Genomic DNA, 21,955 nt, shown 5'->3' with positions numbered 1-21,955 from the left:
TATTTCTTTTGTGTTGTTTTGTGACGCTTTGCAGTCGTATTATTTCTCCTTGTGGTTGCTCATTTCTATAGTTCGTGTCTCTCTGCAGTCTGGTTTGTCTGCAGTTTTAGTCTCTTCTTGTTCAGTGTATAACTTCATTCTTCCTGCACAAAAAACCTGCTAACACATGCTAACATCTGGCCTTTTAATGCAATGTGAATGCACACGATCAGCATTCACACCCGGGTCAAATAACTCTGCAGTAGACACGGGTTTCAGGCTCCAGCTGGCATTGATGGGAACGCAACATTTGGGTGAACGCGTTACTCTCAGCTCCTTAACTGGTGAGTTGCAATGACGTGCCATCACTAATAACCATCCGTTTCCTCCTGAGCAGCGCTAAAACAGCGATCCAAATGCATCTGCACCGAGTTTTAAAGACTGAACATACATAAAGAGAAGAAGCCAATGAAAAGTTTTCAAAGATCTCTGTTCCTGCTGCTGTCTGCTGTTTACCTGTTCTCCTGCCTGACTGTGACGTTGCACACAAAAGCTTACAGAAAGGCAGACTCGATATTTATTTATAACTATGCATCTTCCTATAGTAAGTTCTGTAAGTTGTGTTTGGAGATGGAATAAAAATTCAGGAACAGCAAGGCCTCATGTTTTTGTACGTTCATGCTGGAACAGCATCAGCAAGTCTGAGACAACTCTTACTAGAAGCAAATCTCCATGGATTTACACCTGATGTGTTGGTAACTGATAGAAACCATATGTGAAGCGAAAAGAAGTACAAAAATACCACTGACAACTTGTGCCTCATATATAACCTGTCTCTGTACTGAACTGAGCGCTCGTATTAAACTTTTCCTGATTGAAGCATCAACGGGCGTCTCATTTCCTGAATAAGAGTCATCCTAGAAAATCATCCTATTAGTGGGAATCCAGTCATTTAAACGTTTTTGAAAAACCTGCGTGGACATGTTAATTTTGGTGGGAAAGGGGAACTTCACCTGTAAAATGTCACTCAAATTAACACATACTAACCAGGAACTCAAAATAACAAAACAAAAAAAGACTACAAAGTGACACAAAATTAACTCAAAGAGACAAAAATGACTACAGAAGCACAAAAACACAACAAGGAGACACAAAATAACCAAAAGTGACAAGACAATAAAAAAAGACGTACGATTACCTCAAAGAGAAAAAGAAATACCTCAAAGACACTACATTTCCTCAATAAGACAGAAATTAACCTCAAGGAGACATAAAATGACCATAAAATGACCTCAAAGAGACACAAAGTTAACTTAGAAAAACCCAAACGATTACAAGGAGACACAAAACAATTGCAAAAAGACATAAAAACTACTTCAAGAAATAAAAACTACCTTAAAGAGACATAACATTAACTCAGAGACCCAAATGGCTACAAAAAGATACAAATCCACCACAAAGAGACACAAAAGGCCAAAATGACACAAACTTATTTTAGAGAGACACAAAGAGATGCAAAGGAACTGTAAAGAGAAACAAAATAACAACAAAAATGGCCAAAATAACCACAAGGGGCCACAAAATTACAAAAAAAATACCTCAAAGAAATACAAAATTATCTATATAAGACACAAAATTACGTTAAAGGGATGCACACAGTCAGGGTCCTAGTTCCCATGTTTCCAGTATTCTCCGCCTTTGTGTCTGTATGATCCTGCCTGTCTCTGTTGTGTGTTTTTTGTCTGAACCTGGCTTCCAGGTCTCCTGCTGCCTGCACACCTGCTGCTCATCTGCTGTCATGCTACAGACTCTCCCTCTGCTGGATAAAATCCTGCTTCAGTCTCCCTCTCGCCATCAGACGTTTACCTCATGCTGTATTCTGCTCAGGCTAGCATTTCAGAAAGAAACATTTCAGAATCATAAGAATTTTCTGTCCTCTGTTTTTCTCTGTGTTCAGTTGTTGATCCACCTTAGACCTACAACAACTCTTCAGGAAATGAGACACTGGTTGATGCTTCAATGAGGAAATGTTTAGTGCGAGCGCTCGGGAACACAGGGAAATGTTGATTTAATTTGTGGTAGCAGGTTTGGAGTAGTATGTAATGCATTGTCTACAGTATTTAAATATGAATGAGACTGTGTGAGTATGATTATGTCCAATATGCAGTGTTTACTTTGCACACAAGCAAATGTTTTTCACGCGTCCTGATTAATGTTTTTATTGTGTTGTTTCTATTTAATGTTTTGTACTGTAATGTCTGGTTTGACTCAGCAGTTTCCCCTTAATTTAAGACAATTTTCTGCCCAGGGAGACAAATAAAGTAACCTTGAACCTCAGCCCCCAAACAACAATGAACTCTTCACCAGACTGCAACCACTCACTGACTGTTATCCACAACAAACTCACTCTCAACTCTTCCTCCTCATTTTTGTCTGTATTGTTGGTCCCAAAATCTACAGCTGTTACAACACCAAACAAGTACAGACACGTAACAACCATTAGGAGACAAAAGGAGGAGACACCTCAGTGACCCAAATGACTACAAAAAGGCAACAAGCATCCACAAGGAGACACCAAATAACCACAATACGACACAGAACGACATATAATTACCTCAGACACAGAATTACCACAAGGAGACACAAATGACTTCAAGAGGACGCCAAAACAACCACAAGGAGACACAAAATGACTACAGAGAGACACAAAAGGACTGCAAAAAGGTGCAAAGGAACTGCAAAGAAACATAAAATAGCCACAAAAACAGGTCAAACAAGCACAAGGAGACAAAAAGTGACTACAAAGCAACACAAATTTATCAAAAAGACATAACATTGACAAAAAGACACACAAAATTACCTCAGTGACCCAAATGACTACAAAAAGGCACAAAACACACCACAAGGAGACACCAATAACCACAATACACAGAATCACCAAAAATACATATTACCTCAGACACAAAATGACATAAATGTGACACAAACGGCTGCAAAAGGACACAAAACAAGCACAAGGAGACAAAAAATGACGACAAAGCCTCACAAAATGACATCAAAGAGATACAGAATTACCTGAAAGACAATCAAAAGCCTACAAAAAGACAAATTGGACAATAATATAACAGACAATATAACAGAAGGATGCACCACAAAGTGATGCAAAACCACCACAAAGTCAATGTGTCTTGCTTCTTTGTAGGAGAGGTGGTGGGGCCCTTTGCATGTCCGTGCCCTGGGGCCCGTTGTCTCGTAATCTGCCCATGTGGGTTATCGTTATGCATGTTTTTTTTTAATCTAAAAGGAGAAGTGAAACCCAGATGTTGTCCATCTGCCGCTGCATTAATGGCTGATTATGTAATTCACTCCTTTGTATTTTTGCTGCAGCTTTCAATACCATTATAGCATCGCTGTGAAAAACAGACCTTCAGCTTAGTGGTGCGTTCAGTCAAGAATAACTGCAAGAAAAATAAAAAATCAAACACACATTTGAGAAAAAATGCTTTATTTATGGTCAGAAAAATCTTTGCTATGAGTTTCATGTTCCATATTAGAGGGTATTCATTATTTAGAATATTTAAATATTTCTCTAAAATAGTGACTGCTGTTGGGCACTCACAAATATCAATTATTTGTATAAATGATTTATTGATCTAATAGTTAAATGTTTTCTATTGTTATAGTTTATACAGGTGTATAAAGTGACAACATTTCAAGTACAAAATGAGAATACAATGCAAAAAATGGTCCTTTGTCGTAGTGGCGCTAAGAGTCACAGTTTTCTGTCACATTCTGCAAAAACGCTGCAGTCAAAGTGTTCATAGGAATTGTTGTTGAGTCCTGCCACATACTGACATGCTCTTACAATCAGTGTGTGTTTTGGCATTTATACATAAAAGTCATTCTTACCAACATTTACCCTGGGACAACAAAAAAGATCGAATGTGTCTCAGATCATTCTGGAGCCGTCCGGTCCACTTTTTCATCTCCAGAGCAGATTTAAACAGACGCTTTCCCCCCATCACAAACTTCATACCTCTCTTTCTCACACTGTTCTTTCACTTTTGCTGATCTCAGTAAGAAATCACGCAGTTCATTTCATCGGCCAGTTCATCTTCAAAGCGAGAAATCGACTGGCTGGCTCCGCGAGCTATGAGGTCAGTGGCGGCGTTCTCCATCTCATCCAGGCTCATGTGACAGGCTTCGGCGATCTCCCGCTTGGCGAAGCTCACAAACTTCGGGTCCCGGGCGTAAACACCGAGACCCTCAGAGATCAAGATCTGACACAGAAAAAAAAGCCATGATGTAAGACAGGATTATGTTTGAGTCGCTCTTTCTCTAACACGCAAACATAAACATGCACATCTATCTGATTATCAATTCAAAGAGTCACTTAGACAAAATAAAATGCAAAATCTTTGTAAACTGTGACAGCAAATGGACTTGGATTTACAGCTCACTTAGGAGAATGAAAAGATATTAAACATTACTCAGCACTGCACCGATATATAAGCTTCAAAGTCTTAAATATTGTCTTTTTACTGCTGATATTTGGCCGATTGTGGAATTGTTTTTTTTTTTTAATTCTTATCAATATTATTTATTATTCATAGCAAATATCAGAGCGTGAGTATCCTTGTAGATTAAAGGATGGGTTCATCATTTTTTTCTTTCTTAAAGGGACAGTCAATCTGAAAATCGAAAACACATATTTTTCCTCTTAGTTGTGGTGCTATTCACCAGACTAGACTCCGATATTTCAGCCTGTGGTGCTCAAAGTGCCAAAAACAGAGAAAAAAAACAAAATACAATACCCTTTAAAAACTCAACAGCAGTGTCTCTTTCCAGAAATCACCATCCAGTTACGAAAGATAATCCACAGACCTTGTTGTGAACAGTTTCATGTGGGAACTATTTTCTAACTACTATCAAACTACATCCATCAACTGTAACACTGCGCAGAAGGAAGCGTGCATCTACCGGAGCACCACAAAACGAGTGCCATCGAGTTTCATCATATTAGAGAGAAGGCAGACACCTTTTTGGCCGAAATCTCAAACACTCTGCAGCTCACACCAAAACTATCTGGACTGATAAATACTACAGCACTAGAGATAAGAGGAAAAATATTTATTTTTGAAGTCTCTTTAAAACAACAGTCAGGGAGCTATATGAAAATTGATGCAGGTTTTGCTTGCTGTAATAATCTTATTGGTAATGCTGGCCATAAAGAGAAGCGATGGGACATTTGTTCTGTGTAAAGGTTTATGACAAGGATTATATTCAGTCAATATTTCAGCAATTCTGAGTTAGTCAAATTGAGTTTTAAAGGTTAAACATTTTTAAAAAAGGGGGGAGAATTATTATAAAATTATCAAAAATGAGGGGAAATTCCAGAAAAACTATTTATAATAATTACAATTATATATTTTAAATGATATTACATTAAAAAAAACCCCAAAATTTTCAATTTTCTGCAATTATTAATCATGTTCTTCTTTTTTTAAAAAATGATTTTTTTATAAATTTATTTAATTATTGATTTTTTGGAGCTTTTTTTCTCCAGATAACTTTCTTTAACTAATTTCTTTTAATTTCTTGTATTTTGGGGCCATGTGTTGGGAAGCTGCTCATTGGCTTCCCTGAATGTTATTAAAGGAAATTTTAAAAAATTGCTCAGGTTTCAAAGTGTTAACTCAAACTGCCAGAGGGCTAAACAAAAAAAAATCAAAATAGTGTATATGTTCAGAATTTTGAGAATGATTTATCATTCACCAAAAATCCCCTGCAGCATTTTTACTCACCGACTCGACCAGACTGTCTGCGCTGCCTTTGTCTATGTAGCCCTGGTTGGCTGGTGGCATCCTCATGCTGGTGAAGGTCCTCGTCTGACCGGGGTTCCAGCCGGGCGCTCTGCTCCCTGCAGGGAGGCTGGCAGAGCCGTCTCCCCACAGCGGCTGGCTGGTGCCGCTGGCTTCGTCCACCAGGATCATGGGGGTGTAGATGAGCTTGCCCCTGCGTCCTGAGGGGGCGATTATTCCTGGGAGAGGAGTGGCGCCAGCTGCTGCCGTGTTCACCCAGGAGGCGGATGACATCGAGGACACGCTGCTGGGCCGGGAGTCCAGGCTGTGCTGCATCTGACACAGAGCAGGAGAAACAACATGAGACCCACTCTGTGTATGGGCATTTTTAAAGAGTGTGTGTATGTGCCATTTACCTGTAGACGAGATCTGGTCGGGGATGTGTTCCCACGGTAGGTCCCTGGGATGGGGAGGTCGTCCACACTGCTTTGAGGCCGCAGACACTGGAAGTTAAAGGAAGGCTTTCGACCTGAAACAAAGAGCAGGGGAGTGTTAGGAAACTGGCTGGGATGTATGAACATGTTGGGTGGGATTTAGCATCAGCATGGTAGCCTGCCAGGGGGCCACAGGGCAATAATAATCCGGCCCCTACTGAACCCCTGTTAGTGGAAAATTTGGATAAAGCCACATTATGCAACTTTTTCTTTGCTCTTTTTTGGAAATGTTGGCATACAAAAACATGCAGTGGGTATGTACTTTCTAGGACATTCGCCTAAAAGAGCAGAAAGACAACATTTATATGAAAAACAAAAATCATGTATATATTTATATATATATACTGTATGCACAGTACAGTATCTTTATATGCATCTATTATCTGTCAACCCGCAAAGTGTACGTATTGAATACACACAACCATCATTTGAGCATCTAAACCACACACAGACAGAAATACAAACATTGAGATGAGAAAACAAATACAGAATAAAAGAAAAATAAATAATATAAACAATATTATTAGTTCGACAATATAGACTCATTCCCAAGTCACCAAAAACTGGCATTTTGGGTTTGTGCTTCGTTGACCATCAACCAAATGCGTCAGTATGTGACAACTTGGGAATGAAACTCAACAATCAACTTTAAGTTGCATAATGTTGCTGTTATAGTTACTCATCACTTTAGTTGGTACTCTGACTGACGACTTGTTTGCACAATAAAACATCATTACACTGTGAACAATGGCAATAACATAAAGTGACAGAACCAACATAAAATGTCTTGTTTTCTATACTTGGAACCACAAGACATTGAGTATATTGGTTTAACAAATTACTTAGTCATCTTCCAGACAAGTTTTAATGTATGTAAAACATCTGTTATGATTAATATCTTGGATTTTCCCACATAAAAAGTAAAAATAAAACTCTGAAAAGGGTCTAAAAGGATCAACTCTCTCCCTCATTTAGATACTCTGGATCTGATCCTTTGCCCTGCCCGCCAGCTCCGAATGTGGTTGGTTGACTGGTGAAAAAAGCAGTGTGCATCGAGATGGATCACAAAGCATTATCAGAAACATTGCAGATATTCAGTCATACATGTAGTTAGCATTTTCTTATTTATTTGTTAGATTTTAACTGGCAGTGGCTGACACAGCATCAGTGGTTGTGAAACATAATAGCATCTGCTATGATGTGTGCCCACGTTGGTCCAGTTAAAATCCAAAAACTGCACACTCTACGATGTTTTTGCAATGAAAACTTTCCATCTACTGCAAACTCTGCTCTATGTTCTGACAAGTTCAAACAGCGCTGGTAATTTCAGTTTTCTTTGGAAGTGATTGTAACGGCCCGGTTGGGCCTCTCCCTCATTCCTTGTTTTTTTCTGCTTTTCTCCCCCTCTCACATGTTTGTTCTGGGTGTGTGGGTGTGGGTGCGGGTGTGTGTGTGTGTGTTTGTGTGTGTGTGTGAGAGAGAGAGTGAACGTGTGTCTGTCTCTCTGTTTTGGTGTGGCTCTGCAATCCACTCCTGCTATCAATCAACCAACACACCTTCAATCTTCAAACTCCAGTCTTCGCCAATCATTCAGTTTGCCAACATCGCTCTAAAGCCACGGCCAGACTCTCCTGCATGCCTTTGATGCTTACCATACACTTGAAGACTTTAAAAAGACATTTTAAAACACTAAAGTTGGACACCCTCTTTCAGCCTCACTATATGCAGGACTTCACCTAGTTTCCCTTTGTGATTATTTTCCATTCTGCCCCTGGTGGAAAACATTACGCCAAACTCCCTTTAGCCCTTCGAAACCTGAGCAAATCTGCTTGATTTCTTTGAAGAAAAAAAAGGAGGAATGCAATGAGCGACTTAACATATATTTTTCTGTACATTTTAGCCTTTTGTTTGTTGATAATATCCAATAATCTGCCCCAGCCTATCTTCAGATCAATTTTTCAATCCCTTCAGTCTCCCCAGCAATGCGCCATTGTTTTTGTAATTGGGGCTTTTTCGGTAATGACTACGGGCTTCTGGTTGGCCAATGTGGCTTATGGTAGAGGTTATATTCTTTGCCATGCGCTTCACATCCCTTGACAGCCTGCGTTTGCATTTCGATGTGGACAGAGACGGAAAAAAGGAAAAAAGAAAAGAAAAAAATGCATTTTTAAAAATAATCGTGTTCGTGTGGAATAGGCCTGACATCGTCCATCCTCTTTCCCGTCTGTCATCCCTGTTTTGTTTTGCTCCTTTACAGGAAGCAAGACGATTAAACGCCTGATGTCTCTGTGAAGAATCGTAGCTGGGATTTTTTGCAAACAGCCCTCTTAGTTGGAAGTGGGTAGTTTGGGAATGTTCTCACATACACATCTGTCACAATGCTCTTCTTGTTAGCGTTGACACTGACGACCTTGGCAAGCTTGTACTGTCCCCTCAAGACATTCTGGTCTGCGAGCCAGAAAATATTTCCAACAGCCATGTTACGATCTCTTGTGTGCCACTTACTTCTTGCGAATAAATTGGGTGCAGCCAACTGACTCCATTTCCTGCAGAACTTGTTTACTTCTGCTTACTTACTTACTTACTTACTTAAGCCCTTCGCTCCTCCAGGGAGCGTTGGCCATTAACAAATGTCTTACATTTTACTCGGTTGGTCATAGTTTTTTCTTGATCTCCCCAGTTGAGCCCAGTACTCGACATTTCTGCCTGGACATTTGGGTTCCATGTCAGGGCTTGTCGGGTGATGTTTGCGGCAGGTTTTCTAAGACCGTGTCCAATCCAGCTCCACTTTCTCATCAGAATTTTTAAATCAGTGGGATTCTGGTTTGATCTTCTCCACAGGTCTGCATTGCTTACTTTAAACCCACTAAATACTGTATTCCCAGTGCTAGTGAAAACACTGCACCAGTCTGCCTCTGTCAACTTTTGTTTGTGTGTGTGTGTGGGTTGTTTTGTTGGTGTGTCTGTGCATCGTCATGGACAGGCAGGAGAACAGGTCACCAGCAGACAGCAGCAGGAACAGAGGTCTTTGAAAACTTTTCAGTGGTTTCTCTCTCTCTTTCTATGTCTCTTGCTTATTCAGTCTCTCTTTCAAACTCGGTGTAGATGTATTTAAATTGTTGAAACGTTTTAGCTGCTTAGGAGGAGACGAACTGTAATTAGCTACAACCTGTCATTGAATCCCGCCGGTTGAGGAGCTGACATTACGGCGTTCACCTGTGTGTTGAGTTTCCTGCAATGCCAATCGGTGTCGGAGTCGGAGGTGATAAAATGCCATGTCTTCTGTGGGGTAATTTCACCCCAGTGTGATGGCCGATTGTACACATTGCAATTGCATTAAAAAGCCAGATGTCAGCGGGTTTTTGTGTGGTGGGAATGAGGCTTTAGTTGAAACTGGGCAGCTTGAGAATGTTCTCACATTCACATCCAAAATAAATGATCCTCGAAATAGGTGCATTTATATTTTGTGTTGCAGCTCTATTGGTATTTTATGTTCATAAAACTATGTCATTCTGGACATCACACACATATAATCAAATTACCAACATTGTCCCCTTATAAGAAGGAAAAAGAAAATGTTTCTCACCTTTTGGTATCGGAGGAAGAAGTCGTCTCCTGACAAACTGTGTGCCGTTCTCATTTCCATTGTAGCCGTTCCCATTGAAACCTGTGAACGTGCTGCCGTTTTCGTTGCCATTCATCGTACTTCCGTTCCCATTGGTAATGACACTGCCGTTGTCGTTGTAGCCTGTGTATCCGTTCCCATTATATCCGTTTGTGGCGTAGGGAGTGGGGCTTCCAGTAACACTTTCTCCGTTCATGTTGGTGCCGTTATAACCGTTCCTTTCAAAGCCGGTTTGAGTATCGTACGGTATTTCCCCAATACTGCTAGCTCTTTCCAGACCGTTGTAGCCGGTTTCAGTTGGTACAGGAGAGACAGCTTCTGGATACACGTACCTGTGAGATCCAAAACAAGAGTCTTCATATGATTTGGTATGGAGAAGATTGACATTTTGAGAAATATGCTTATTTACTTTTCTGCACAGGGTTAAATGAGAAGATTGACACCACATTTTTTTTGTATATGAAACTGGAGCCACGAAATAGTTAGCTAAGAATTCATACTAGAAACAGGGGGAAACAGCCAGCCTTGCACCTCTAAAGATCAGTAATTAAAACGCTATATTTTGCTTGTTTAAGCTGTACAAAACAGGGTATAAATGACAAGGACAGTTAAAGGGGCAGTTCACCCCAAAATCATAAATACATATTTTTTCGTAGTGCTATTTATGTCCAAATCGTTGTAGTGTGAGTGTTGGAGATGTTGGCTTTCAAGATGTCTGCCTCACTCGGCTTGTGGTGCTCATAGCACCAAAAAATATATTTGAAAAACTAAACAGTAATGTCTCTTTCAAGAAATCAGGGACTGAACTACACCTGCCGACCACATCATTACGTACATGTAAACATTAACAGCGTCCTCCTTGGCTGAGTTATAATGTTAATTAGCTCGGTGGTGCTAGGTGAGGTAGGAGTAGATGCACAGTTCCTTCTGTGTAGTGAAGGTCTAGTTTGGTAGAAAGAAAACAGTTTCTGCATGAAATTGGAAGGTAAGGTGGCAGTACATGAATGCTTCCTTCTGCGTGGTGATATGGTTGATGAGTGTAGTTTGGTAAAGAAAAAATAGTTCCAACATGAAACTACTCACAACAAAGTTTGTGAATTATCTAGAGTAACAGGATCGTGATTTCTGGAAAGAGAAATCTGAAATTTTTTATATGTATTTTTTTGGTACTTTGAGCACCACAAGCAGAGTGCCATCAAGTCCCATGTTATTGGACAGAAGACAATCAGCAACTCACACAAAAACAACCTAGACTGATAAATAGCACTAAAGGTAAGAGGAAAAAAATATATATATATATGTACGTGTGTACGTTTCCTTACCCGTCTACTGATGCCAGACTTGCTGCGTCCCCTTCAATGCTGTAAACTGGCTCAGTTATTTCAGTTGTAGCCGTCACAACTGGTTCCTCCACTCCTCCAGGAAGAGGTGAAGGAGGAGGCAACTCGCTGACGGAGTCCATCCTGAAGAAAAGAGGAAACAACTCATTATGACTCTAAAAAAAGAATTACAGAACTAAAGTGCAAATTTATATATTTATTCAAAAAGCAGCTTTATATGAAATGAGAGAAACACACCTGACAGGAAGGGGATCGGACCTCACTGGCTGCTCTGTTACAACGCTGACCCCCGCTAGCTCTGATCCTGGTCTCTGGTGCTCCTGCAGGCCTGTCACCTGCTCTGTGATCACGCCCCCGTTGGCCATCTTGGGCTGAGGCTCCATGAGCACAGTGACCTGCTCTACCAGTGCCTCCAGAGGCGGCAGCGGCGTGGCGGCAGGCGTGGTATTCACCGAGGTTCCAGGCTCGCTATCGAAGATCTCATCACCGGTCATCTCTCCGTCTACACCCTCCTCTTCCTCCAGGTCACAGGCCATCGCCAGACGCATTTCTGGAGCCAGGTCCTGCAGCGTCCGCAGCCCTTGCTAAAAACACAAATATATGTCAAAGCATTAACACACAGTTTGCACCCCAAGTGTTAATAATAGTGACCATCTAGTAAAAAAAATCGACCTATTCAGGTATTTTACTTAAGCAAAGGTAGCAAAACCACTTAAAAAAAAAATCTGTTACAAGTAAATGTACTGCATCCAAAATTGTACTCAAGTAAATGTTCAAAAGTATTAGCTTCAAAATGTACTGCTAGGAACAGTGTGTAAGATTAAGGCAGATATAGTTGCATCTAGTAGTGAGGATATCAGATTGCAACCAGCTGAAACTGAATTCCTTCAGTGTTTTTTTTTTTTGCCAGTAAAACATTGGATAAAATAGTTTCACGTTAAAAAGCACAGGTTTTTCAACAGTCATTGTGGAGGGGCTGATAACTATGGTGGTTGATGCAAAAACACGAATGGCCATATCCAGAGCCAATGTTTGTATTGTCCATTCTGGGCTACTGTAGAAACATGGTGGCGCAACATGACTATTTCCATAGATGAGGAAACAGCTCATTCAAATTATATTATATTCCATCTCTGCCCATATATTACCCTAAATCCTACACAGTGCACCTTTAAAGTACGGAAAGTTTCAAGATTGACACCCAAAATTTTGTCCTAAAAAGCACAGGAATTTTTGAGCTATGGCCACAAACTCTAATCAGTTCATACTTAAGTTGAAGTGGATGTTTGTGCCAAATTTAATGAAATTCCCTAAAAGTGTTCTTGAGATAATGTGTTGATAAAAATCGGACATAAAATATAGCTTTAAATTTATACTTCTAAAAGAAATAATATTCCATTTTTGGCGCAGATATTAAACAAGATAACTGATTTATTGTGTGAACAAAAAAATACATTAGAGACAAATCATTATTCAAAGCTGTGTACTTTTGTGTGTCTTAAGTGCATCTTTAAAGTGAAAAGCACACTTTAGTTCACCTGCAGAGAAGCAGCCTTGTCCTTCTTTTTGGATTTCCTCTCCCTTTCTTTTCTCTTGCGGAACTTTTTAAAGTAGTCCTGAATCAAGAAGCTGGCGTAAAACTTTCCAGAAGTCACCTCATCCCCTGAGAAAAGAAAACAAAAGAAGTTAGTGATGAAAAGGGGCCAAGTAAAAGGCATACAGGATTAGTTCTGAAAATGGTTAATTTTCCAGTGCAGCAATGTTACTTTCATGAGTCTCTAATGGAAAATTTGGATTTAATATTTGTAGTGATTTCTGCTGTCACATGTTCATCTTTGCTGGCTGCTATGTAAATTTTTATTGTACCTCTAGGGGGAGGAATGACTTCATCAATGAGCTTGGGCTTGGTGCGTTTCCAGAGCTTCTTAATGATCACCTTCAGCTCCTCGTTCTGCTGGTCGATCGGGCCTGAGGAGGACAAAACAGATAAAACCTTTAAGAAAAACAGCTCCTAAACAACACTGAGGTGTAGCAGAACCATATAGGTGCAATAAGCATGCAAAAAAATGTTGTCAGATCAAACCTTCAGTCTTGATCTTCAGTGAAGTTCGCACAAGAGCAAACAGAGTAGCGTTGAAGGTGACGGTCCCGTCATGGTGCAGCGGGACGTTCATAGCAACCAGTCTCTGAGAGGACAAGAGGACGAGGCAGAAAGAGTGAGATCTGTTCACGTTCTTTACAGTGAGTGTGCAGCGCTGAATTTGTATCCACTTACCTTGCAAGCAACACGATGTGGACACAGTTTTCCAAAACCAAGAGGAGGCTGAATCCGACGCAGCATCGTGACGACATCGATGTGTTTTATACGACCACTGTGAGGGAAAGAATACACAAAAAAGACTTTTATTTAAAGATGAAAATATTTTGAAAACAGTTAGAGGGGACAAAGAGAAAAATAGCTGCCAAGTTAAAGGGACAGTTCAACCCACAATCAAAAACGCATACTTTTCCTCTTATTTGTAATGCTATTTATAAACCTAGATTGTTTTGATGTCTGCCTTCTCTCAAATATAATGGAATTACACGCTACTCGGCTTGTGGTGCTCAAGGTGCCAAAAAATTACTTTTTAAAAAACTCAACAGCAATGTCTCTTTGCAGAATTCATAATCCGGTTACTCAAGATAATCCACAGACCTTGTAGTGAGCAGTTTCACGGAGGAACTATTTTCTTTCTGCCAAACTGCACCCATCAGCTGTATCACCGTGCAGAGGGAAGCGTGCATCTACTATTAGCTCACCTCGCACTACTACGCTAATTAACAATACAGCTCAGCTGAGGAATACGCCATTATTGTTTAAATCTTGCGCTGTCAGGAGCTCGAGTCTCTTGTCCATGAGTAGATGCATGCTCCCAGTTGGTGGTTGTAGTTTGGTAGAGAGAATATAGTTCCTACATGAAACTGCTCACAACAAGGTTTGAGCAACCGGGTCATGATTTCTGGAAAGAGACGTTGCTGTTGAGTTTTTGAAATGTATTTGTTTTTTTTGTCATTTGAGCACCACAACCCATCTGGTCATCTGGTTCCATAATATTAGATAGAAGGCCGACATTTCTACAACTGGTTTCTCTAAAATCTGCAACTCACACCAAAACAATCTAGACAGATAAATAGCATGACAGATAAGAGGAAAATATGTGTTTCTGATTCTGGGGTGAACTGCCCCTTTAAAGACACATAAGTCTTACGTGGCTTCTGGATCATAGTCTGACCAAACTCTCTTAAACTCGTCCAGGTGGTGCGTGCCGAGCACAGTCCAGTCTCTTGTCAGGTATTCAAAGTTGTCCATGATGACGGCAATGAACAAGTTGATAATCTTAACAGAGAAAAAAACAAAACTTAATACAAGATCTTTTCATTGGTTGACTCATAAATCCTTTTCAAAACTAAGGACGTAATTTGACCCTCCTCAAAAACAATTTTTACAAGAGTTACATCTAATCCATACCAATATATTATATATTAATAAATAATAAACTTTAAAATTATTAATTAATTTGTGTTTTTTTTAATTTCCTCTAATTTTGAGTTTTTAGTTACCCTTTTAAAAAAAAAACTTGTTTTTTGTATTGTTCCCTTTTCCCATGTTTTAAAAAGAAATCAAACCAGTTTGCTTTGGTTTCAAAGGGTTAACAAATAACAAGTGCTTGTGACAAACCTGTAACATTATGACTGGTTTTCATTAGTGCTTAGTTTGTTTGTTTGTTTCACTATCAGAGTGGCCTTTCATAACGATATATATGTAAACCCATCCAGTTCTGTGAATTTTGTAAAAATTCAGCGGGACAAAAGGGTCCGGGTCTATTTTAGGGAGGGTCCCTGTGTGTCTCTGCTATAGGTCGAAGACCACACACAGACTGAAGGACGTCAGCTGTCCAAAGGGAAGAAACCATAGAAGCCATACGAGACACACAGGAAGAAACGAGGCTGAACATGAACCGTGACGCTGTGGTTATAAATCTGGCTTCAAGGAAAAAAGGAAAGAGCTGAGACCACAAAAATGGTCAAACCAAGGAGGAGATTTCACAATACATAGAGGATTAAATGTGTAGTTTTTGGGGAAGAAGCAAAGAAATTGTTCTCAAATTTAGATTTTAGGTGATGTGAGGACATTTCAGCATCAGAACTGGGTGGAACTGGTTTATACTTTAAGTGAATTTAAGGTCCTCAGCACCACGTATAATTACACTCTATTATTAGAAAGCATTGATGAAGATTTTAAGCAGGTAATCCATTTTCCCTGTAGGTCTACAACATCTTAAAAGAGTACAAGCCTTCATTTTTGATACTTCAGATTTCACCCTGTTCTGGTACATTCTCCTGGTGTAAAGTCACCTTGATTTAACCTGTTTAATGTCTTAAAATAGCGCTGAAGTCACAGAAATGTTACCAAAATATTTGCACCCTTTTAAATCAGGATTTTGTGATTGGGCTCTGCTGTCTGGATTAACAAAATCCACGGATGTGGGAGTTCTCTGAGGAGCTGGGAATTGGAGAAGACAGGGTGAGCTTTTTAAAACTGTTACTGCTCAGTTGCTGTAATACTATCCTCTCCTTTTTCATCTGACTTTGATCCTACTTGACCCAACAGCCTGTAAAACACAAGTCTGAATTAATTAGACCTAAATTTAATTTGGAGGCAGGAGGCTGAATCAAAAGGAGGGAAAGTGTTTTACTACAAATGATCTAAGAGCTGGGTGATTAAAAAAACACAGATCCTTAATCCTGCTCAGCTTTACTCACCAGGTAAGCGCAGAGCATGAAGAAGCTGATGAAGTAGATGTAGGACAAGTTGCTTCCGCAGCTGAACTCTTCACCAGGCTCAGTGTCGGATTCTGGGTCGCAGCGTCTACCGGGCAGAGCTGCCAACATAATCTCCTGCCACTGCTCTCCTGTGGCACACCTACAAGGGCACAGAGACAGGGCAGCGATTTCATTCAACCTTTACTTACACACCAAGATCTACTGAATCTTGTTTTAAAGGAGGAGAAGGAAATTATTTGTGTCTTTCTTAAATTAATGAAGGAAATAAGAAAAACTGTGTTGGGGCTTAAAGGAATACTTCATCCCCCAAAATGCCCATTTGTGTATCAACCACTCACCCCTTGTTACATTGAATTTGTAAAGAAAACAATTTTTTTTTGCATGCCTCTAGTGAATGAAGAATCCAAAAACAGACAAAATTCTTGAAGAATTGAAGTCACGGGGGGCTGCATCTAACAGCAGGAAAACTATATCAAAACATTGATTTACAAACTCTGACACAACTCGTGCAGAATTATCCAAGTCTCATTTATTCAGTCGTATATGCAGTACTTCTTAAACAGACGGCCTCTTTCTGACAGGGAACTGAACAGAAAGTGACATTTTTCTATGCTCTCTTCAAAACCAAATTCCATGGACATAAAAACAATGACTCACTGACCTCACGAGCAGCTGATCTACCTCTGCTCAATCAGTGGGTTTAGTTATGTTATTGTGTGGCTTTAAAGGAATAATTCATATTCAGCTTTAAATTATAGTTGCCTATGTCAAATTTCCTCCTGCCTCCAGCTCTAAGCAAAACTCTGAGGGGTGTCTTGATGGAAGCCTTTTCCTTATTAGTGTTCTTCGTGGATTTCTGTCATTTTCAAGTGTAATTGCGCATTACGGCACTCATGTGACACTGTTTGTAACCAGCACTGTGCACCAGGAAAGGCCTAAACTTCCAAAGAGGAAGAAAAGAGCTGTCTATTTTTGAAAGCAAAGCGGGTTCCAGCCCCACAAACCAACAAGGTTTTTTTTATTCTGCTTTTCTCTGCCGTTCAATTGTTTAATATAGTTTTACATTACGAGCTGTCACTGACAAATGCTGTTGCAAATGGCCAGTTTGGCCATGGTTAACATACACGTGTGTGCACACGTTCAGGATGGTATCGTCTCCATCTCATTTTGAGCCAGGAAAAACCCTAATCACACAATAACATAAACTAACTGATCGAGGCAGTGATAGATCCCCTGATCAGCGAGGTACAATTCGTGTTTTTGTCAATGGAGTCTGGCTTTGAAGAGCATGGATAAGTTTCACTTTTAGTTCAGTGGCCTGTCTGTCTGTTTGGGAAGAACTGAGCATGCGACTGAATGATTTACACTTGAATTATACTACAAAAGTTGTGTAGGACTTTATAAGTAGATCTAGTTTTGCTGTTGTTAAACACGGTGGCCTATGACTTCACTTCATCAAGAATTTTCTCAGTTTTTGGATTCTTCATTTACTGAAATGTAAGAAAATAAAGCTTTTTTCATGAATGCAGTGTAACGCAGAGTGAGTAACTGATATATAAATGGCCATTTGGGGGTTGAAGTACTTACTTATTTGGCAACAAATAGAAAAAATGCAAGTAATATTTAAAGTTGTTATAAAAACATCGAAGCATCTGTCCCTTTCTGGCTGTACCGTCTCACCTGAAGAGCAGCAGAACAGCCATGAAGAAAGTCTGGAAGTTGCTGTTTCTGTTGATATGTGTGTCGTCATCAATGGCCACTTTCCCAAATGTCTGAAAAGAGAACAGTGCACTTGGTAGTTTTTTTTGTCGCTATTTAGTTGTTTGGATTAACTTTAGTTGATGAAAATGAGACAATGATCCTGGATCAGATTGATCAGAGAGACTCACCTGCATGCCGATCACAGCGTAGATGAAGAAGATCATGGCGATGAGCAGACCGACGTAAGGCAGGGCCTGAGCAGAACAAAGTCAAGAGCACGATTACAAAAAATGTGCAATGACAGCTTTCAGTATTGGAGTCTATAATATGGATTCTGTGAATTATTCACCGACCTGGAGCGACTTGACAAATGTCCAGAGGAGCGTTCGAATGCCCTCTCCTTTGCTGAGCAGTTTGACCAACCGCAAGACTCGGAATAAACGGAAGAATGTGATGGACACTTTTCCACTCTCTCCTTTACCACCACCCTACAACAAAAGAAAAACAGGCAAATAAATAAATGTGTCACAGCGCTCAAACATACATTATCTTGAGGTTTAAATCTAAAACTTGAGACACACTGACTTTAGCGGTGGCATTTAGCTCTTACCTCACCGTGGCCACCTCCTCCCTGGATCCATATTTCAGTTGATCAACAAAATAAGAAAGAAATTAAAAAGCCGTCAGGGTCAGGCACACATGGTTAATCTTTTAGTAAAACATCTGGCAACAACCCATTTCAGTGAATGATCAGAAGTATTTTTCACAATTTATTCATCCAGTTAACTCTTCATATATGTAATATTATGTTAAAGTTGTCTCCACACTGATATGAATACAATGCAGGTGAAGACTCCCTGATTTGTTTTGGTGAATTTTTTTAAAAAAAGTTGAATTTCAATACATTTATTCAAGAAAAAAAAGACTTGGCCTACAAAATACTCACAAAACCTTCAAAACTCTCAGTGTCCTTAATGACAGTAATGATGAGACTCATCGCGGCAGCTGAATTCTCCTCTGATTTTATTCCTAGCATCAGATTAAAGGCTTTGTATGGTACGGGTTAACTTTCAGAGTCTTTACTGTTTGGTAATATTATTATATATTATTGGATGTTTTTAGTTCTTAATGTTCATGTTGTAGTATATGTAGCATGATTCAGCTCTTGAGGTGATGTACTCTTACTGCACTTATAGCTCTCCTTTAGAGATAACTGGAGGTTTTTTGGATTGTTTGTTTTTAACTGTAATGAGACAAAATGGCAATTAGATCATATCACTTTTTTATTTTTCACAGTAAACTTTTAAAATTCAGTTATGGGCTTCAGAGGATTTATGGCGTCAAACTCAAACTCACAAAGAAAAGTGTCGCTGCAGACTCTTACCAAGCCTCTAATAAAGCGTTTACCAGTCATTCTGAAATTTTGTGATGTGTTTGACTTGATGTAAAAGACGGTGTGACATACATGAGCATTTGAAATAAGTCTGTACAATAAGCATGCTCTCTTTTTATTTTTTTTAGCTAATGGAACAAACTTACGCTGAACTCAGAGACTGCGATATCCAACACGCTCCCCACGACAATCAGAGCGTCAAATGAATTCCACGGATCGATGAAATAGTGCTGCAGAGGAAAGAATAAACAAAGTGAGAGTCAAAAACAGACCATGTTGATGGTTTATTGATGCCTTCAAAGGTAAGAGAGCCTCACATGAGCCCGCAGAGCCAGTAACTTGATGATCATCTCTATGGTGAAAACCACAGTGAAGATCATGTTGAGGATGTCCATGATGGAGGTGAAGAGTTTCGACTGCTCGTAGTGCTGCAAGAGACGCAACAACACAAAACGTCACATAACAACACTGAAATAAGTTCCTGTATTTTATGAGAGGGTTGTGTGAAACGATACCTGGACAGCCAGAGTGAGAGTGTTTCCCAAAATCAGCACAAACATGACGTATTCAAACTGGCTGGAGTTGATTATTTTCCAGAATTTGAGCTGGGACGGGTTTTTAGGGATGTAAATCTTTATAGGCTGAGCTTTCAGAGCGTAGTACACACACTGACGCTGGACACGAGAAAAAAGCGAGATGAAACATTATTCACTTTGAAATTTAAACAAATATTGCACATAAATAATCATTTAATTGAAACATGTTTCAACGACTAACTTGATTTTTGTTGAGTTCACAGTTTTTGAATTCGGCTTCCCCTTGCTCTCGAAACGTGATGATGACAAAACCCACAAATATGTTCATCATGAAGAAGGCGATGATGATGATGTAGATGATGAAGAAGATGGAGATTTCTACTCGGTAGTTGTAAATGGGCCCTCGGTTGATGGCGTTGGCGTCAACGGCCCGATAAAGGAGCCTATGAAAGAAAAACACAACATTTAGGAGACACTTCATAGAAAAACATTGATTCAAAGAACACAGAGCTTAAATGGTAAGGATAATGATATTCTGTTTGAAAAACAACAATGAACTGATCCTACTAACACTTATATCCTCATTTCTCATTGACCTCCATTGGCATGTCAGTGGTATTAGCAAATAAAGGCATTAAAATTAAATATCAAAGTCTGCCCAAAATCACAATTTCTGCCAATAAGATGACATTTATGAGACTTAAATCAGTTGAAATAAGTCAAAGTTGCCCTGGCTTTTGACTATTGTCTATTGTCACGATTGTATCAGGGAGATATTTACTTGAAAATGTAACATAAAAATAAATACGGCATGTTTAACTTGTTTAACAACAAGTTGCTGTAGTTTTCTTCTTTTGCCCAGTTAATGTGTTCATTTTGAAAAGCATTGTATTTTTTGTGTTTGCATCTGCCTGTGGGTCACCATGTTAAGAGTAGGCATAATAATGTTAATTTTACAGGATAGACTTGATGTTCTCTGCAATTAGGTGGGAACCACTTAAAAACAATTCAAAGTTCCGACTCACTGTGGCCAGCCTTCAAACGTTGACACGGTGAATAAAGCCAGCATGCCCATCAGCACATTGTCAAAGTTGAAATCACTGTTTTCCCAAACCCTCTCTCTCACCATGGGGTGGTTCATATCGCCATCTTTATAGACCACAAACGTCCCCCTGAAATCAAACACATGCACACATTTAACAACAATCACAACACTTTGAGACCGTCAGGTGTTGCATGTTATGTAGAGAAATTAAGAAAAGGGAACTAACTTGCACTCCACAGGGGTGTGTTTGGCTTCATCTGTGCAGCTGTAGAATCTGCCCTGTAACATTAAACACAGCAAAGTTAAAAACATTAAAAACAGACCTGTGAGTTAGAGAATAATACACAGATATACCCTCAGTGTCTACTGTATTAGCTACACCTGCACAATGCAACAGCTCAGCCGTCTTTACAGCAGTCGTGAAAAGCGTGAACACGCACCTTGAAGAGCTGCACTCCAATGCAGGCAAACATGAACTGAAGGAGTGTCGTGACAATCAAGATATTGCCGATGGTTCGGATCGCCACAAACACACACTGCACCACATTCTGTCAACAACAAACGACACGTATTAGTTTTACACAGCAACAAACTATACTTTATTTACACTTAATAAATAACAAAAATCTAATGACTGACCAGAAAAACAGTAGAACGTACCCTTCCAATAACTATTACCTTACTTAAACGGACAAAAACACACATTTTTCCTCTTACCTGTAGGGCTATCCATCAGTCTAGACTGTTTTGGTGTGAGTTGCTGAGTATTTGAGATATCAGCTGTAGAGATATTTGCTTTTTTGATATCTCAAACACGCAACAAATGACACCAAAATAGTTCTGATTGATAAACAGCATTATAGAAGAGAGGAAAAAGATGTATTTTTGTTTTGGGGATAAACTGTCCCTTTAATATATCATTTAAATACAACAAAACAAAGAAAAAAATAAAAGAGAGCTGTTTACCTTCAGACCTTTGGCTCGGTTAATGGCTCGAAGGGGCCTGAGCACTCGCAGCACTCGAAGAATTTTGACCACAGAGATCGCACTTGAACTGAAAGCAAAAAATGCAAAATATTTAGAGTCAAGAAAACTGAGAAAATGTGAGCAAATAAAGGATAAAAAACAGGGAAGCTCGAGCTAGGAAACGGAAAAAATATAAAGCCTCACTGGCAAAATGAAACAATTTCTTTAGAGTGCTCCCCTAAAACTTTGAC

General features: G+C 39.6%; 1 protein-coding gene across 1 annotated transcript in view; it reads right to left on the bottom strand.

Moving 5' to 3' along the window:
- Window positions 1-3,551: 3,551 nt before the first annotated feature.
- LOC121946427 (voltage-dependent L-type calcium channel subunit alpha-1D-like) overlaps window positions 3,552-21,955 on the bottom strand; it is a 29,154-nt gene continuing 10,750 nt past the window's right edge. Inside the window, exons 24-47 of the mRNA XM_042490979.1 lie at window positions 21,705-21,792; window positions 21,179-21,286; window positions 20,965-21,017; window positions 20,719-20,865; window positions 19,935-20,136; window positions 19,673-19,831; window positions 19,475-19,585; window positions 19,304-19,387; window positions 18,375-18,395; window positions 18,118-18,252; window positions 17,953-18,018; window positions 17,744-17,835; window positions 16,043-16,202; window positions 14,488-14,615; window positions 13,515-13,611; window positions 13,323-13,425; window positions 13,106-13,207; window positions 12,778-12,902; window positions 11,477-11,823; window positions 11,222-11,362; window positions 9,861-10,231; window positions 6,197-6,309; window positions 5,784-6,116; window positions 3,552-4,259 (exon numbers count right to left, since the gene is read on the bottom strand). Of these exons, the coding sequence (XP_042346913.1) occupies window positions 4,053-4,259; window positions 5,784-6,116; window positions 6,197-6,309; window positions 9,861-10,231; window positions 11,222-11,362; window positions 11,477-11,823; window positions 12,778-12,902; window positions 13,106-13,207; window positions 13,323-13,425; window positions 13,515-13,611; window positions 14,488-14,615; window positions 16,043-16,202; window positions 17,744-17,835; window positions 17,953-18,018; window positions 18,118-18,252; window positions 18,375-18,395; window positions 19,304-19,387; window positions 19,475-19,585; window positions 19,673-19,831; window positions 19,935-20,136; window positions 20,719-20,865; window positions 20,965-21,017; window positions 21,179-21,286; window positions 21,705-21,792 (3,493 nt within the window). The 3' untranslated portion in view covers window positions 3,552-4,052. The remainder of the gene's footprint in view (window positions 4,260-5,783; window positions 6,117-6,196; window positions 6,310-9,860; window positions 10,232-11,221; window positions 11,363-11,476; window positions 11,824-12,777; window positions 12,903-13,105; window positions 13,208-13,322; window positions 13,426-13,514; window positions 13,612-14,487; window positions 14,616-16,042; window positions 16,203-17,743; window positions 17,836-17,952; window positions 18,019-18,117; window positions 18,253-18,374; window positions 18,396-19,303; window positions 19,388-19,474; window positions 19,586-19,672; window positions 19,832-19,934; window positions 20,137-20,718; window positions 20,866-20,964; window positions 21,018-21,178; window positions 21,287-21,704; window positions 21,793-21,955) is intronic.

This window comes from Plectropomus leopardus, chromosome 8, assembly GCF_008729295.1.
Source record: "Plectropomus leopardus isolate mb chromosome 8, YSFRI_Pleo_2.0, whole genome shotgun sequence".
Lineage (NCBI taxonomy): Eukaryota > Metazoa > Chordata > Actinopteri > Perciformes > Serranidae > Plectropomus > Plectropomus leopardus.
The sequence above is the reverse complement of the archived record's forward strand: the minus strand, read 5'-3'. Positions and strand labels throughout refer to the sequence as shown.